The sequence below is a fragment of the Amblyomma mixtum genome, chromosome 8, assembly GCF_055824585.1.
Source record: "Amblyomma mixtum isolate Tamu chromosome 8, ASM5582458v1, whole genome shotgun sequence".
In the NCBI taxonomy this organism is placed as follows: Eukaryota; Metazoa; Arthropoda; class Arachnida; order Ixodida; family Ixodidae; genus Amblyomma; species Amblyomma mixtum.
The window spans coordinates 98,070,620-98,087,778 of record NC_143019.1 but is presented as its reverse complement, the minus strand read 5'-3'; the positions used below and the strand labels follow the sequence as shown (position 1 = coordinate 98,087,778).

At 45.8% G+C, this 17,159-nt stretch overlaps 1 protein-coding gene across 11 annotated transcripts in view; it reads left to right on the top strand.

Moving 5' to 3' along the window:
* LOC149333654 (uncharacterized) overlaps positions 1-16,913 on the top strand; it is a 43,763-nt gene extending 26,850 nt beyond the window's left edge. For 4 of the 11 annotated variants that reach the window (XM_089558739.1, XM_089558738.1, XM_089558728.1 and 1 more), the window contains 3 exons: positions 10,993-11,093; positions 12,937-13,020; positions 16,658-16,913. In XM_089558739.1, the coding sequence (XP_089414865.1) occupies positions 11,000-11,093; positions 12,937-13,020; positions 16,658-16,818 (339 nt within the window). In that variant the 5' untranslated portion in view covers positions 10,993-10,999 and the 3' untranslated portion in view covers positions 16,819-16,913. Of the gene's footprint in view, positions 1-4,090; positions 4,240-4,267; positions 5,929-6,750; positions 6,812-10,992; positions 11,094-12,936; positions 13,021-16,657 lie in introns of those variants that run through there. The other 7 variants (XM_089558730.1, XM_089558731.1, XM_089558729.1 and 4 more) reach the window with 4 other exon arrangements.
* Positions 16,914-17,159: the final 246 nt, after the last annotated feature.

Here is a 17,159-nt window from a genome sequence, read left to right as displayed (position 1 = left end):
CGGAGTAATTCCGCTCCGCCGATGTGAGCGTGCGACTAGCGAACGCGACAGGGCGCAGTTTGCCCTCGTGTTCCTGTAACAAAACAGCTCCAACACCGTAGTCACTAGCGTCTGTCTGCAAGACAAACTGCTTGTTCAGGTCGGGGAGGCGCAGACTAGCGGTATTCGCTATCGCGCGAGCCAAGGCAACAAATGCGTCCCTCTGTTCCTTGCCCCAGACCCACTTCGAGCCTTTACGCAACAGCAGGTTCAGCGGCCTTGCAAGCTCCGAACAGCGCGGGATGAATTGCCTGTAGAACGCAACCATCCCCAAAAACCTCTGCAAGCTTTTCACATCCATGGGGCAGGGGTAGTTCAGAATTGCCTGCAGTTTGTCATCATTCGGTCTCAGTGTGCCATCATCCACGACAAAGCCCAAGAGGTTCACTCTCTTCGATGCCAACTGCACTTTCTTTGGATTAATGGTTAGACCGGCACGTCTCATTCTATCGAGAACGGAATTCAGGTGAATGAGGTGCTCCTCGAACGACTGTGAGAATATCACAACGTCGTCGAGGTACGCCATGGCGTAGTTGAACCTTGCATCGCCCAGCACGATGTCCATCAGTCGCATGAACGTGCTCGGGGCGTTAGACAAACCAAACGGGAGTCGAGTAAATTCGAAGAGCCCGCGGTGGCAGGTGAATGCGGTTTTCTCAATGTCACCTTCGGCCACCTCAATCTGCAGGTACCCTCTGCTTGCATCTAGGACTGTGAAGAACCTCGCGTTCCCTAACGCGTACATCACAGCCTCGATCGACTGAAAAGGGCACGCAACCGTAGGCGTCAGTGAGTTGAGCTTACGATAATCAACACACAGCCTGACCGATCCATCTTTCTTCGGCGCTAGAACCACTGGTGACGCCCGGGGACTTTCTGAGTGTCTCACCGCACCGGTGTCAATCATCTCGTCAAGGGCACAGTCGAGACGCTGCCTCTTATGCGCACTTCACGGCCTCGGGTTACACCTGAAAGGGCGCGTATCACCCGTCTGAATCTCGTGCTGAAGCAGGTCGGTTCTGCCCGGTTTCTCCGTGAAGCAATCCGAAAACGGGAGTAAAGTTTCCGCGAGCCTTCGGCGCTGACTACTGGGTCCTGAGAAAGACGCAATAATCGCTTCTAACGGGCCACCGTCTCTCAGCATCTCGAGGGAGCTCCCCTGCCTTTCTGTCGCACAGGCGTGGACACCCACCTTTTGTGCAGGACAGCCGGGCAAGGATGCGCTTTCGAAGGGAATGAGGGGGGCGAGCTGGCTGTAACGATAGCCATTCTCCCCCATGTCGAGCACAATGCCTTCGCTCGAGAGAAAATCCCTTCCCAGAATTACTGGTATCGACAAGCCAGGCAGATAGACGAAGCGATGTCTCCGCTTTCTGCCGTCAAAGCGCATCGTAAGACGCACTGCTCCCTTTGCCTTTGCCGCCCCAGCTGCTAAGCTTAACGGGGTTTCGGCCGGTCTGACACGGATGTTACCTATCCGGCAGGCCTCGTACACCTCGTCACCGACCAGTGACAGCGTTGAGCCCGTGTCTACGAGTGCAGAGTAGCATCGACCCGCTAACTGCACTAGCATAAAAGGGCTTGAGCGCGGAACGACTCCCTGAGCTCTACAGGCGAGCGGGACAAAGGCCTCCCCGTCGCCGGCGCGGGAGTTCTTTTCCTGACTAGCGCCTTGACAACCATGAAATTCTCCCGCTGACGGTGAAAGGCCGGTGCCACCAGACATCAGCGCCAGCGCCTGGCGTTTCCCTGCATACGCCTAGCTTGGCATTCGCGTGCCATGTGGCCGGGCTGGTTGCAATTCCAGCAAAGCCGGTCGTTCACCCGCCGCGTGGACGGAGGGCCCCTCGTTCCACGAAGCGGTTGGGGACGACTCTCCCCTTTCTCCGCGCCTTCCTGACGCTCGCTCGGCGCGCGGCCTGTGAGGCCGGCATGACGCCGCTGCTCGAATGCGTACGGGTCCAGCGCGCGAGGGACAACAGGGGGTTCCGCCTGCCTTTCCACGGCCATTACCTCGGCGCGCCGAGCCCTCATCGCGCATTCTCGGCCTCCATCCCATGCGCATCCCGGTTCTAGCGATTCGGCCGGCCTGGGGGGCGGCTGGTAGCGCAGTTCGGCCAATAAATCCGCCTGCACGGCCTTGGCCTCCTGCGCTAGGGCCTCGAGGTTTGTAAAACTGCGGCCCCGCAGATACGGCTTGAAGCGTGGATGGCACTGCCTGATCACACGCGCAACCTGATCTCGGTCGGTTGCCGTCGGATCTGCCCTCTTGTACAGCTCTTGCATTGCGCGTACGTACTCGAGGAGGCTTTCCTCTGGGTGTTGGGTGCGCAACGCGAGCTCCTCCAGCATCCGGCGCTCATAATCAGGCGGCAAGAACTCGGCGCGGAAACGGTCTTTGAAGTCCGCCATCGACTGGAAAGTCGGCTGGCAGCGCCTCCATCGCGCCGCGCTCTCGACGAGTGCTACAGGCAGGACCTGCCCTAGCATTACGTCATCTGGGGCGCCCAGAGCCGTCTGGTAGTCCTCGAGTGTTTGTAAAAACTCGTGGACTGATTTCGCGTCCGTGTACCTGGAAAAGGAGGGGACCTCCATATTTATCCGCGGGCGCGATGTTGTCGCCGATGCTACCGATGCTGCGGCCTGGCTGGCGCCAGCCACCGAACCGAGCTGACGGGCTAATGCGGCAAACATCTCAGTCACCTGCCCCATTACGGCCGCCGCGTCGGCCGTCTCACTACCGGCTGCCTGCCATCCAAAGCCGTGGCTGAAACATCCTTTCTGGGAGGCATAGTTCGCGCTAACTGTCCGGCCGCACCGGCTAATTGCTCATGGCAACAAGAACACTCATATACACAACAATCTATCTACAAACACACGGAAATACACAACAGAAAACGCCCGAAAACTACATAAATAACACAAAACCCCTAACAAATTTACAACACTACACAAGTCGCTACCCCGCGAACATTCCGCCTGATCCGCTCCTTAACCCTATCGGTCCGGCGTGACCCCGAACAAAGAGGGCCTGCCACGAGTCTGGCTGCACGTCCCAAAATCGGCAGAGAAATCGTCCACAAGGTGTTAATTAAAGCCGCACGCTGGGCGCCATTATTTGTGGGCGATTCCTCTGCGCGGGGACGCACAGGCAGTGACTCGAGGCAGGTCTTTGTATGAAAAGGTTTAATCTCACATCAGGGGGGCCGGTCGTCGTCGTGGCAGCTGGGTCAGGTGGTCCTTTGGCAGGGCTGGTCCAAGAGCGAGAGAGCGCGAGCCTTCCCGGTCGCGCCTTATAAAGGCTTTCTCCTAGCCTCGCTCCCCCCGCCCCGCCACTCGGGATGAAGGGGTCCGAGGCTACCCGCGGTGAGCGGCGCGAGATTTGACCTGCCCGCGAGCAGACCCTACAAAAGTTAACTGTGTTTATTCAAGGTGTGGGAAATTCTAAAAAGCTTGAGGTCATAAAAGTATATTCATCTCCTAGTTATTATGAGTGTTTCTGCAAAACCACACATTTAATACTGTAAAACCTTTTGAATGAAGGAGTGCATGCATGCTGAGGGCCAGCGATTTGCAGCAGGAAATTATAGAGTTTACGCAACTCTCGGCTGCACCCAGCGATTGTATCCATCGAATAACTTGCGTCGACTTGCGCACCTTCATATGATTGCAGTAAATTTCCAATTAATGGAGCCTTTTAAAAGAAATTTGTTTTCTCTATTGCGGCAAGAATTTGTATTGAATTATTTGGAGTTTAACGTCCCAAAGCGGCATTGGTCGTGAGGGACGCCGTAGTGAAGGGCTCCGGACATTTCGACCACCTAGAGTTCTTTAACGTGCACAGACTTCGCACAGTATACTGGCCTGTAAAATTTTACCTTCATCGAAATTCGACTGCCTCGGCCAGGTTCGAACCGGCGCCTTCCGGGTCAGCAGCCGACCGCCGTAACCACTGAGCCACTGCGGGCGACAAGAATTCGAAGACACGTTCCTTGAATAACCTTGGTGTAGTATTATAAAGGAATATAAGCCACTTCTATCTTCTTTTCAGGCATTGAACATCTCGACTGATTATTGGCTCCATACGGTGAATTTTCCGAGAGCATATACAGAAGGGAGAAGGTGTACGATTTTTCACATAAAACAGTGGCATGAAGATCGCATGAACTACTCAAGTCACTACCTAGTGAATGACACTCTGTAAGTTATGCAGAAACTATATTAAATGTTTCATTTAGAAAAACTGTTTTTTTTTATTAGGTAAGCGCATATTCTACAAAGTCGGTGTTAAATGGTACCAAGTGGACATAACATCGTAGCGCTTGCATGATTTTTCGAGTTTTATGGCTTTTAGTAACGTATGTTTCCTGCCTAGTTAGTCATGAATGCTTAATTTCCGACGAAGAGTTACATGAAGGCACAAAAAGACAGGAAAACGAGCGAAAACGCCAGTGCTCGTCACCCTATCTTTTTGTGTCCTCGTGTAGCATTTTAACTGCGATTAACAGTGCTGAGACAAGAGGCACGGGAAGCAGACAGGACTGGCGCTTACTAGCAACTGCGGCTTATTAGAAAGAAACACAAAAAATACTCTTTTCACAACCAGGAGCGCATGTGCATCACCAAAAGACACGCTGGTAACTCCAATAATAAGAAATTAGATATTTTATTTCACAATCATGAACACATAGACAGTGTGTGCCTAATTATCTGGATTCGCATGGTTGAGGTTATGCGTCTATGGATTGGTGTTGCACGCGCACTTCTGATTGCGAAAAGAGTTTTTTTTGTGTTTCATTGTGCTAAAACGCAGTTAGATACCGCCCGTAACGTCTGCTTCCTCTGTCCTTTGTGTCAGCGCTGCTATTCCCATTGAGTGTGTACGAACTACCTTAACTCCTTGTCTTAGTGGAGCACATTGTAAAAAAGTTGATTTGGCTAGCAGTAAACCTGATAGCATACCATTAATAAAATGTCAGTAATTGTAAGGTATAATTGAGATGGGGTAAAGCGGATAGCTAACTCTAAAATTTGCAGGGTGATGACTAGTCGCCATGACTAGTCACCCGGTTAATTTGTGATAGTGCAATCAATGTCCCATTAATAGAAAACTGGATGAAAATAGCTAGTGGGCAGTTGCACACTACTCCGGCACAGAATATGGGTAGCCAGTAAGAATAATTAGAACGGGAACTTGCCGGTAGTCAGAGCAATTTAGGGCCAAGATATTTCAGCATGATTTCGAGTTTTGTGGACGTGAGGTGGAGCGAAAGATACAAGGGAGGGAAGATAGTCACGTTGTATATCTTTATGGCGGAAGCCAGATGCAATGAAGGCCGGATAAAGACAAGGACTGTGGAGCCGAAGGCGCAAGGTATCGTACAGAGGCAAACCACGTTGAGACGGCTCTGAAGTCGGACAGTGAAAGCAAAGGCCACCCACTCCGGTTTGCGTGTCCGCTTTTGCAAGGAATACTGAGACGTCCCTCATTTCAGTGGTAACTTTACGATTGACTTCATTATTGATGAGTAACACCTAAGGGAGGTATGGCTACCTGGATTTGTTGTTGACGAATTCCTAAAATATAATTTTGTCCTTTCTAAATTTCCGAGGCGTCATTTCTAACTGAAAAACACCACGGTTACATTGACTTGGAGGTGCAGACCATATGCTCAAGGATTATTTATTTAGATAAAACTGGCATTTTATTAAATGTGCACAGTAAACGTTACGTAATAATTCTACCCACAAGATACACAGAACGCAGAACATCCTTAGCCCAGGACCTGTTGCCAGGCGGATAGGTAGCACGGGGCGTTGAGGGGCGCCTTTGCCAGCCTATCAACAACTTCACTGACTGTCACTCTGCTAGGACCTGCTACGCATATCGTAAGTATAAGGCTGATATGTGGAAGGAGGAATGATAGGAAGGTGTTTAATATTGGAGAACCCATAGTCGCAGACAGGGAGGAGCATAGAGGAAGTGTCTGTAATAACATCCATTGTAGAGTAATATGGGTCTAGTTTGCCAAGAGCAGGTACCACTACCAGAAACTCCTCTTGGAAAATTGGTTTCAAATTCAAACGACGCACAAAAAAACGACAAATGTAGATGTGGGCAATATATTTCCATTCCTGCCTTTTCATCGCATTGGGAGCTGTCAGTTGCTACTGTTATGTAACAGGTACGCTTTGTAAATAGTTGTCTAATATTCCATTTAAAATGCAGGGTGGTAAATACTTAGCATTTAGGAGAGGAAATGTCACCAGAGAAAATTTCCATAGAAAACCCACGGTTTTGTGTCGGAAAGATGTTAGAAAGCAGTACATTTAAAGGTGCAAGGAAATTTTGTACTAATGCATCCTGCGAGGGTTGAAATCAGACCAGTGGATTCCAAAAGGAACGTCGGCAGGCAACTAAAAACGAACAAGGAGTGGTGAAAACTTGACTCGCATATCCTCAGGTATGGCTTAGCAGTTATAAATTTAAAATGAAGATAATAAAGGTGGAATCCGGGCTTTAAAATAAAGCACGCTGTTAGCCACAAATTTGGGGAGGACAACGCACTACTGAAGCTCGTCCCGCTCTTAAAGAAGGAACGGGCAAATTTTTAAAAGGAGCTGCACGAGAAAACTGCTGAGGTGTAAATTGTAAAACTGCTCAGAAATACACAAAATAAATCAGTAAAAATGCACCTTTCCACATTCCAGACAGGGGATTACTTATCCCAAGCAACATGCCCACAGCACGAGCATCTTTCGCTGCAAAATGGTCAGTGCAAGACGCCATTCAGGTTGTTATCATAAATGACACGAAGATATTTTACAGGCTTATCCTAAGGATTATTTCATCTGTGGTAACTTAGAGACATGTGAAGAGTATCGTTTATTTGAAAAACGACCGCGCACTTGCTAACATTTAAGGTGAGCCGCAACCCACATAACCAATTCTGAAGCAAATTCAGATGTGATCCCAGGCGCACATAAGGACTGTGAATATCAAGGCCATCCAGGAAAAATGCAGTGTCTTCCAAATAGACGCACGTGCGATTTTTTTATGCCTAGATATCAGGAGAATAGTAAAAAGCACGGGCTAAAAAACTGGCCGTTGAGGAACAACACTGCTTTGCTTATATCACCCAGAGTTGGCACTATTTAGTGCACAAAAATATCTCCTTTTGAAGAACGCAGATATCCACGCAGCTCAATGTTGTAGAAACTGCAGAGTCTGATGTCTTTTTAACAATATCTTGCGTTCCACACTGGCATCATACTTGAATACATCTAATATCACCAAACCAGCGCTCATTTTTAGGCTCCACGCAAGGAGATTTCTATTCTCGAGGTCGGTGTGTGAACTTCATATGGAACATCTTGGACGGAAAACAGACTGGCAGGGGCTGAGGAAATTTTCGTGCTCCAAAAGCTACGAAGCCCACAGGAACATGACCCTTTCAATTAATTTAACCACGTTGGATGTCAATGAAATAGGTGTAATATTTTATAGAAAATACCCGCCACCGCTATTTTTTGGTAAACGGGTCACTTTGACGACTTTTCATTCCTGAGGAATCCAAGCATGTTGATGGAATAATTTTCCATCTGCAATAAAGAGTTCTGAGACTCCTCAAAGCGGATGTTTATCATTTCTTTCTCTGTGGTCTTAGTTATCTTCTTTTCTTGCTGCAATATAGGTGCAAATGATATTTTGAAGAGCAGCGCCGAAACAAATCACGTTATGTGAGCAAATTATACGAGCATGTTTGTACTCGGGAAACAACGCAGTGCGCTTGATCACCAAGCGAACGTAAGGCTCGATAAGTTGAATCAATGCTCTAAAAAAAATAGCCTTAAAATGGACACGGGAAAAACGGAAATATTATTATTCCAAAGCCAAAAATGAAATTGTTGTAATCAGTGGCAATCAAAACATTACAAAAGGTTAACGCGCTCGGCGTTTTTTTTAAAGACAACATCTCCTAGGACTCACAGCTGGATGCTTTTTCCTGAAGTCATTTGAAACTATACGGTCGTTTAGTGAATACGAAATATACTGTCACGAAGATAATAAGGCGTACATCCTTTTCTAGAATTATTTACTACCATTCTGTTTACAAATCGACAGCTAAACAACAGGCCAAGAAACAATTTTTTGGTACAAAAAGTGTTCTTCAGAACACAACATGGTATAGCGAAACATGGAAAGTGCATAGACAGATACCTATGGGCAACATATGGTTCTAAACAGGTTTAACTAAAACCAGATCTTGTTGAAATTAATTACAGAACACTACGGAGCGTTGCAAGCAATTACTGCAACAGTGCGATACAACAATCAAAAGCTGCGTTCTGTTCATTTTGTTTTCTCTAATAAGTTTTGGGTATAATCTTTAAATAATATTTAATATAATATTTATATAATATTTTGGGTATAATATTTTATTTTTGGAATAATTTGGCCAGTGTGCCCTCTGTTATTTCATTTGGCTCTGCTTCTCAACAAGCCACCCTCTGCTCTGTCAGTGCGTTTTCCCAATATTTTTTTTTTGTGTTTGCGAATGGGTTATTTTCACGCTGATGTGTGATGTCAAATACGAGCGTGAGGCTTTTCTGAAGCTGTCTTCGAGGACGATTTTTCTTCGAGCTACCAGTGTCATATAAACACACTATAAGATGTGCCGTGAATAAATTTCAGTTCAATTTCACCAAATACAGTATCTCTCTTAGCGAATCTGAGCACAAAAAAGTTCTTTAGCTTTGTTATCTTTTCAAAACCCAAAGTATGGTGCTCAATCTAGCACATCAAAAAACAATTTATTTACTAAGATTATCGTCGTGGCGGTTAAGCATTTCACGCACAAGTCCCACATGCGAATACACCGCTTTAGTACGTGAAAAGGCTCTAAGGGAACAGGCGTTTCTCAGGCCCTCTCGTGGTCCTTGAAATTGATGTGCGGCTGCGATCTCAGTTTCGATTCGTAGCATTCGTTTTAGAGTACCGGAAGATGGCGTTAATAAACGATAATGTTCGGTGAAAACCCGTCCCTATAGTTTGTACTCAAAAATATTTCAAGAGTAGCTCATGTTAGTTTCAGCTCGAAAATATTTCACGAGAAGTTCAAGCCTCCTCTTTGCGTACTTACAGTCTGTAGTTTCAAGCCTCTCCAAAACTACTGTGGCTTCTATGGAGAATGTTAGTCCCTCAATAGAATGTAGAGTTCCTGTTCACCCAAAATGTTCATCCAGTGTATCGAAAACTTCACGAAAGAATCCGCGCTCTTCATATCAACGAAAACCACTCCTCTCAATTGCAGGATGCGAAGTAATGCTTAAAAATATGCAGAACTTGTAAATGCAGTATTTCAGTGCAACTCACTGAGGCACATGTTAATGACATTTCGTCCTGACGCAGGCGTCGTTGTGCACGCGAAAACGCCACTTGTGCAACATTGCTAGTAGCAACGCGACTGTTACCACTGCGAGTATATTTAGAACACGTCGTACAAGTATTTATGTACGGCCGCTACTCAAGGCAAGTGACAATGCCAAAACTGTGAAAAAAATACAGGATATAAATTATATTTTTAATACACGCTGAACAATTTTCGAGAAAAGCTGCCGAGAAAATTTTGTTGGTGTTGCTGTAAATGTTGCCCTCCTCAAACTGGTCTTTTTTTTATTAAAATCTAAAATAATTTGGATGTCTGCATCGCTGTGATACCCCGTGTCTAATTTCAAAAAAACTTGTTTCGGCGACCGGAAATCTCAGGGGACAGCTGTGACGTGTTTGATACCCGAGAGCATATTGTGAGCTCGCCTTAAACATTAGTGGCCCACAAGAATTTAACATTTCTTGCGATTTAAACCGCTGAGATAAAAAGGGCCGAATTAATTAATGCGAACCCATTACACATCTCATTACCATAAGACCCAACGTCTACGGTCTATGGCACGGAATTCCGAGTACATCATACAGAAGTTTTTACGCAGCACCGAATTCTATTTCTAGGCGTGTCGTCCTAGTCATGTAAACTGCGCATGACCACCATGAATTGCCAGAACAAGTGGATCAAGATTTTCACCCATCAGCGTCCTACCTTTGGCCATGCCTGCATCAGAATTTTGCGTCCACCAGTCCAGGTGGCGACAGAGTTGAATCAAGCTATAAATGGGGCTCCCGCTAGCAGCGTAGGTACTGGGCACGGAAGCATGAACACTAATGTGTTCATCTACCTTTCGCACTTTTACACAATAATGCTTCCACATTCTCCGATAAGCAGCGTTAAGTTTCTCTGCCGATTTTTTTAGCGATAGTGACGGTCGCGATGACTATAAAACTAAATTTCGTGAGACAGCAAGCAGTTGTCAAGTTTTTTCAGCGTGCTTTCGCGTTGCAAATCCCAGCGGCGATTTTCTGAGGGAGTTTTGTGTATTGTAAGAAGAGCGGGGACGTTCTCTTTATGGGACCTACTTAGTTACAGGCATCATTCCCTTCGCGCCCAACCTTTTAACGCAATAGCCTTAAGGAACTTGTGTCGCGTGTGTCGTCGGCGTCTTTGACGGTGAGTTAAAACTCCACGAAAAATTCCCAGAGAAGCAACCTAGCAGGTAGGTGGTCCACTTAGATCCTGTTACATTGCAGCGTCATGACATTCCCATCGGATGGTGAGCAAGCTGACCACAGTGGCAGGTGGCATCTGAAGTAATGATGCTCGGCCAGAGTAACCTGGGTTGCACCAGCCCCACCAGTGGCAGCACCTACAATAGGAGTGCAGTAGCGCATCCCTTAGCCGCATCACCACTTCGACAGTAGTATCACGAGGACTTTCAGAGATCTATAACTGTTCAGCAGAGTGTAATGAATTCTGCATTTATGGAATTAATCAATGAAAGTATCTTGTAATCCCCTTAAGGCGGAGCATGTGTTAATTCCATTTTTTTTTATTTTCACAGGCAGGGAATGGAGTATGTCGGAACATTCTTTCAAACACCGCTAGATGGCCCAGTACCAGAACGCAAAACGAATAACGGCTTCTACGCCTCCCTGACATCAGGTGTGTGCCTCACTTTCATGTGTTCCTCTTCATTCTCCTATCTTTTTCTGCTATAATTTTCTCTTTGCATTTCTCAGAAACTTGGCTCCCTCGCTTCCCCAACGACTACGAATTTAAGTCTAGCCCTTAAGGCGAGGAAACACGAGTTCTCTGTGTCCTTTATTTCTTCGCTGCCTGTATCTGTGAGCGTGTCTCTTATAAAATCTTTCCTGGAGCCACGAACATTCCTTGAGCCAACGGCGAACATGCGGTTTGAAACAGAGGCAGTCTCTGATAACCCCTATTAACTACACGCAATTTCTTCTTCTTAACAGCAATTTTTTTTCAGGCACTTAGCTAATAGGATGCCCTATATTGCGTTCTCTAAGCTTGTATACGATTACTCGCAAGAAGGGTAAATGGTGGTGAGACGTTACCATTTTACGCAGCATGGTAACGGTACATAATGTGGGACAGCGTAATTTTCAAGTCCTTTTTGAGAGTGCAATAAGAAAATAACGAGTTGAAGGAGTTGCCTAAAAAGCGCCAGTTACTGTTTTAGCATTCACTAATGTTTCACTTTATGACAAAAAGCTTGTAAAAGGAAACATTTATATAGGCACACCTCAAACGCTGTACCAGCTTCTACTTTAGAAGAATTTACTAAATGTTCATTTTTCCTTTTCTTTTTATTTCTTGCTTAGACGCTTGCCTAAGAAGGGGCTGAGGCTAAAGGCACAATGTTGCCTGACAGGGCCTCAGCCCCCTGTTGTTGGTAGCCCATGTTGTTAGTAGGCTACAAATAACAACGATTTCTAATTGATAATAAATGTCATGTCACGGTGCAACCTACTCTAATTTAGGGTGCGCGTATCCGGGCACAAGAACGGCTTGAGATTCAGCTTGCAGTGCCCAAAATTTACGGGCGCATTTTGTTGCGGCTCAGATGGCTTAGGTCAGATGTAATGCGCTGAAGCCCGACTGTAAGGTAAAGCCAGAAATCAATCCAATGTTTTAAATACACATGAAACGTCTTTCACAGATTGAAATTTCGGAAAAATTTGAATGCGATTGATAGGTTTTAACACACATTCCATGATTACACATATGAACTAAAGAATCAAGCTAATCAAAGTTGGAAATTCGGAACCTTTTTATGTAAGTGGTAAAAAATAATAACTTGAATAATGAATCTCGCTAGAATCCTTATCTTTAAGAATGAATTGGCTAATATTCTTCTCATATAAAACTCACAGTCGCTAGAAAAAGGTCAATGCTGAGAAACCATTCCATGAGCAAATTTGTACTAGAAAAAATTGATAGGCTGCTAGAGATACCAACCTGAACCCATCTAATTTTGGCGCCTCCAAAAATATGATTTTCTTTAATATTACTGGCGTTCTGGAAATGACTACTTTAACACATTCTGGCACGTAATTATCGTATAGTTTCGCTGCGACGCTCACAGAGCTCTTAAAGACAGCGGATAAAAAAAAAACATGCTTGAAAGGTCCAAACAGATCTATAGCTTTATCTTGCTATACACACACATGAATTGCCAGTTTTTATAACATGAATACGACCGGTGACGCGCAAAAGGTTTGTTTCATCCGTTTTAAGAACGCTCATATTTTCCTGTAAAAACTGATTGATGCTATACAAGTGGATTACAAAATATGAGGACTCAACCCCTCCGATCGCGATATAAAAGCTGCAGTGATGCAAAGATGTATTCTGAAAACGACTGCGCGGTTATCGAGTAACATGACTGCGCGAAACAAAAATGTAGTTATCTGCTTTTAGGCCGTTTTTCAATAACGGAAGTTAAACAACAGTTTTACCATTATTTGTACACCACCTACAGAAAAATGGCATCCCCAGAACTACACGCTTATCTATTCGGACTATGAAAACTGCCTAATCCTTCGTGTGCGAGACTTTTATAAAGGTAAGTGCTTTATGGTAGTTGAAAAAAAAAATGGTTCCTCGACGAATTGTTCTTGTGGGATTTCTGCAACCGTTAGTTATTGCGGCATACCATCCGGGTTTATGATTTACTGCACAAGATTGCAGCAAACTTTTAATTATTCGCATTCCTTAAAACTGAAACAAATCTTAACGAAAACAATTTAACAACAGTGAGCAAGAAAACACCATATTAAAAAACATACGCGGAATCGCATAAGTGAAATAAAATATTTTGCATTGGTATTTTTGTACAGCAACCTATATTGCCATAAGCACCAGAATTACCAGAGGCACAAAGACATGCTAATGATAAAACATTCAATGAGTTAGGAAATATAGGAAATAAGTTAATTTAATAACTAGCTAGAAGTTTATAACTTAATTCGAGTGTACAAATTAATGCGCAACAGAACCAAAGAACCTTCCTTTATCACGAAAAGCAATACGATGGATTTCGGAAACCTTGCTCGAAAGTATGGAATGATCGCAGTAACAGAGAAGTGTCAATATGACCTTTATAGACGTGATACATGAGAGAATAAGGGCAGTTTGATTATGTACCCTTCATTGATGCTAATAAGCACATGATCGTCAAGTGAAAACACCTGCACAGATAGAGATAATAAAACAATGATAATTCGGTGCAATATACAAAGGCCGTCTATAATGTCAGTTGGGAGTCGACAGTCACTTCACTGTTGCACGAAAAAAATTGATGCAATAACAATGTAGGACTGCCAAGCCAACAGAGTATCTTCACTACATTTTAATACTACATGGCATACTTATCCAGAGGGTAGCGCTCAGGAATTTAAAAATAAACATGGCTGATACTTCCGGAAGCTCTCTTATTGTGAAGGTGAAATACTATTGACATTTATTAATAAGTGGTTGGTAAATAGTTCCTGGCAGGGAGCAGCACGGAGCCCCAACGCGAACAGGAAGCACAATCAACCTCTTCTACTTCGTTCATCCCTTTCACGCGGGAGGCCACTTCGTCTTCCACTTCCTCTTCGTCGTAGCATGACCCCCGATGGCACGAGCGCAGTCCCGGCGTTAGGTCGGTGATAGAGGAGCGGCATGGTAGGGCTTGAGGCGCATAACGTGAATAATAACGGTGGGTGGTGTACATGATAAGGATGCAGGTGTATGAGGAGCAACCTCATACGTGCCATCGGTGACCTGACGCACAAGAAGACAAGGACCACGTTAGGGGGACAAAAATTTCTCAGACCGACCGACGGAAGGGAAGGGAACCACCGAAGAACGAGACCCCGGTTTGTAGGTGACATGGCGATGGCGATTATCGTACATAGACTTTTGTGCTTACTGGGACGCTTGGAGCCGAGTACGAGCGATTTGGCGAGCGTCTGTAGCTTGAGCAATTGCGTCACGGGCGTAGGCGGTGACTGGACGATGAGTGGCTGGGACGAGTGTGCCCAAAGGCAGGACGGCGTGTCTGCCGTATAAGAGATAAAACGGAGAGTAACCAGTTGTGTCATGCCCGGAGGTGCTGTGAGCGAACGTCACATAGGGAAAGGCGAGATCCCAGTCTTTGTTGCCGGGGGAGATGTGCATAGACAACATGTCTGTTCATGTTCGGTTCAAGCGCTCGGTTAACCCGTTTGTCTGCGAGTGGTATGCTGTGAGAGTCTTATGCTTGGTAGAAAATGAACGCAGGATGTCGTCAAGAACTGTGGACAGGAAATAGCGCCCGCGGCCTGTGTGTAATTGACGAGGGGCACCATGTTGTAGAATAACATTGTGCAAAAGAAAGTCAGCGACATCGGCAGCGCAGCTCGTTGGGAACGCAGGGGTGACCGCATACCGAGTGGCATAGCCTATGGCTACTGTGACCCACCTATTTCCGGATTCCAAGTTCGGGAATGGTCCAAGGAGGTCGAGCCGTACACGGTGGATTGGCTCCACGGGCACGTCTATAGGATGCAGAAGACAATGAGGTGGTGCCGAAGGCTTCTTCCTGCTCTGACAGAGGTCGCAAGTGGTGACGTAATGCCGGACTGTACGGTACAATCCAGGCCAAAAGAAACGGCGCCATGTCCGGTCGTAAGTTCGTTTCACACCAAGGTGGGCAGCTGCAGGCAGGTCATGGAGTTCTGCAATTATAGAAGGCCGCAGCTGCTGAGGAATAACTACAAGGAGGGAGGGCCTGTCAGGATGGATGTTGCGGCGATAGAGAATGCCATTTTTGATAATAAAGAGCTGCAGGGAGCGCGCCGAGCTTCTAGAGCGGAGGCCCTCGATGGTTGTTTGCAAATGTGGGTCTTTGCGCTGCTGCTCGGTGATGTGTAGATCAGAAATGCCAAACAGGGAAGGGATATCATCAGTGTCACTGAGAGCAGGTGGGTCGACAGGGTACCGAGACACGCAATTAGCGTCTTGGTGGAGGCGTCCAGGCTTGTACACGACAGTGTACGAATACTCCTCAAGGAGTAGGGTACAGCGGCCAAGACGCCCGGAAGGGTCTTTCAGCGAGGATAGCCAGCAAAGGGCATGGCGGCCCTTGACTGCAGAAAAAACACGTCCGAACAAGTATGGGCGGAATTTAGATACAGCCCAAACGAGGGCGAGGCACTCACGTTCCGTAATGGAGTAATTTCGCTCGGCAGGTGAGAGCAGGCTGCTAGCATGCGCAACCACACAGTGTGGGCGACGGGAGCGCTGAGTCAGCACGGGTCGTAGCAGTATACAGGCGACAATACCCTCTTAGATCATCAAGTTTGCTCGTCTGGTTCCCAGTCGAGTTTTTGTGGGTGCTCTTCGCACAAGTTTTATATATCAGACATAAACAAGAAATAGCCGCGGAGCATGTTAAACTAGAGAGAGCACCTGCAGCGCCTTAGTGAAGGCCTGAACATCAAAGGCTGGCCAGTGAACAAAATTAATATAAAGAAATCCAAATTCAGAACGAGAAGTGTACATATGGAACGAGCCTTAACAACAGCAAATATAAGATCGAAAGAAGGATATCAATCTCGAGAAATAGCCACGCATTCAAAGCATGTCTCTGAAATAAATGGCGTGTTAAGAGCGGCTTGAAATGCATACGGAAAACGTTGTCTACTCATGGCAATCAGCTTAACATTATGCCACATGAAGATAGAAGAGGAAGTGTTAAACATTCGGGCATCAACTGGAAGGTTGACGACAATGGATGTAGCCAAGGTATGCAAAACAGCAATCTATCGAAAGGAAGACAATAACTGCGATGTAAAATACCAAAGATACAGGATAATTGACTAAGCAGTAAACACGTATGAATGATATCTGAGAGAAGACCACTAATAAGACGAAAATCTTAATAGGCAACTGGTGATTGCGAAGATCATAAAAATTATCGTTTCTTCACTTAACTGAGCGCATTGCAACAAATCGGTAACGCAGCAGGCTACCACTTGAATTTATGTCTGCAAGAAAGGGAAGAAAAATTTGAGAGATTCGGTGACTGTAATTGATACAGGAGATCGCTAACTGGAGATTTGTGGGAGGGGTCTGTATCGTGCAGTAGATGTAATCATGTTGTTGACAATATTGACTGTTTGTGAAAAGCCAGTCTTTCTGGCACAGCCTCTGTGACACTACTTTTTATTTTGCAGGATATGCATGCATGGTTCTTGTCAACGAACCACCAACAAACAATTCCATTCCGTGGAAATGCCAGCTCGTGTATCGTAACGCCTGCAACGGGTCGGGCATTGCCGAGCAGATTTACGAAAGAAGGTGCAACAAATCTCAACTTCTCGGACGATGGTCTTAGTTGCCAGTGGGCTATAAAATCCGATATAAAAAAACCAGCCCAGCGTCTTCAGAATCCTAACAAATGCAAGCAAATAAATGCTCCCAGACAGACTACTATCCCTTTTTCCTGCCCGCTAAATAACACTAGACTCCTTCCGTTTCATGACATGTATTTTTAGACGGGCTGATTACATCGACATTACATTGGAAGGTGCACGCTCAGGAGTAATTAGCAAGAATACTCACGCTATATATTATTCGCGTTGTAATTATTGTACTGTTCACCTTCCCCCTCTACAAAGCTACTGGTTTATGATACCCATGTTCAGATTTTGTTCGAATAAGCTACCTTCATCATGT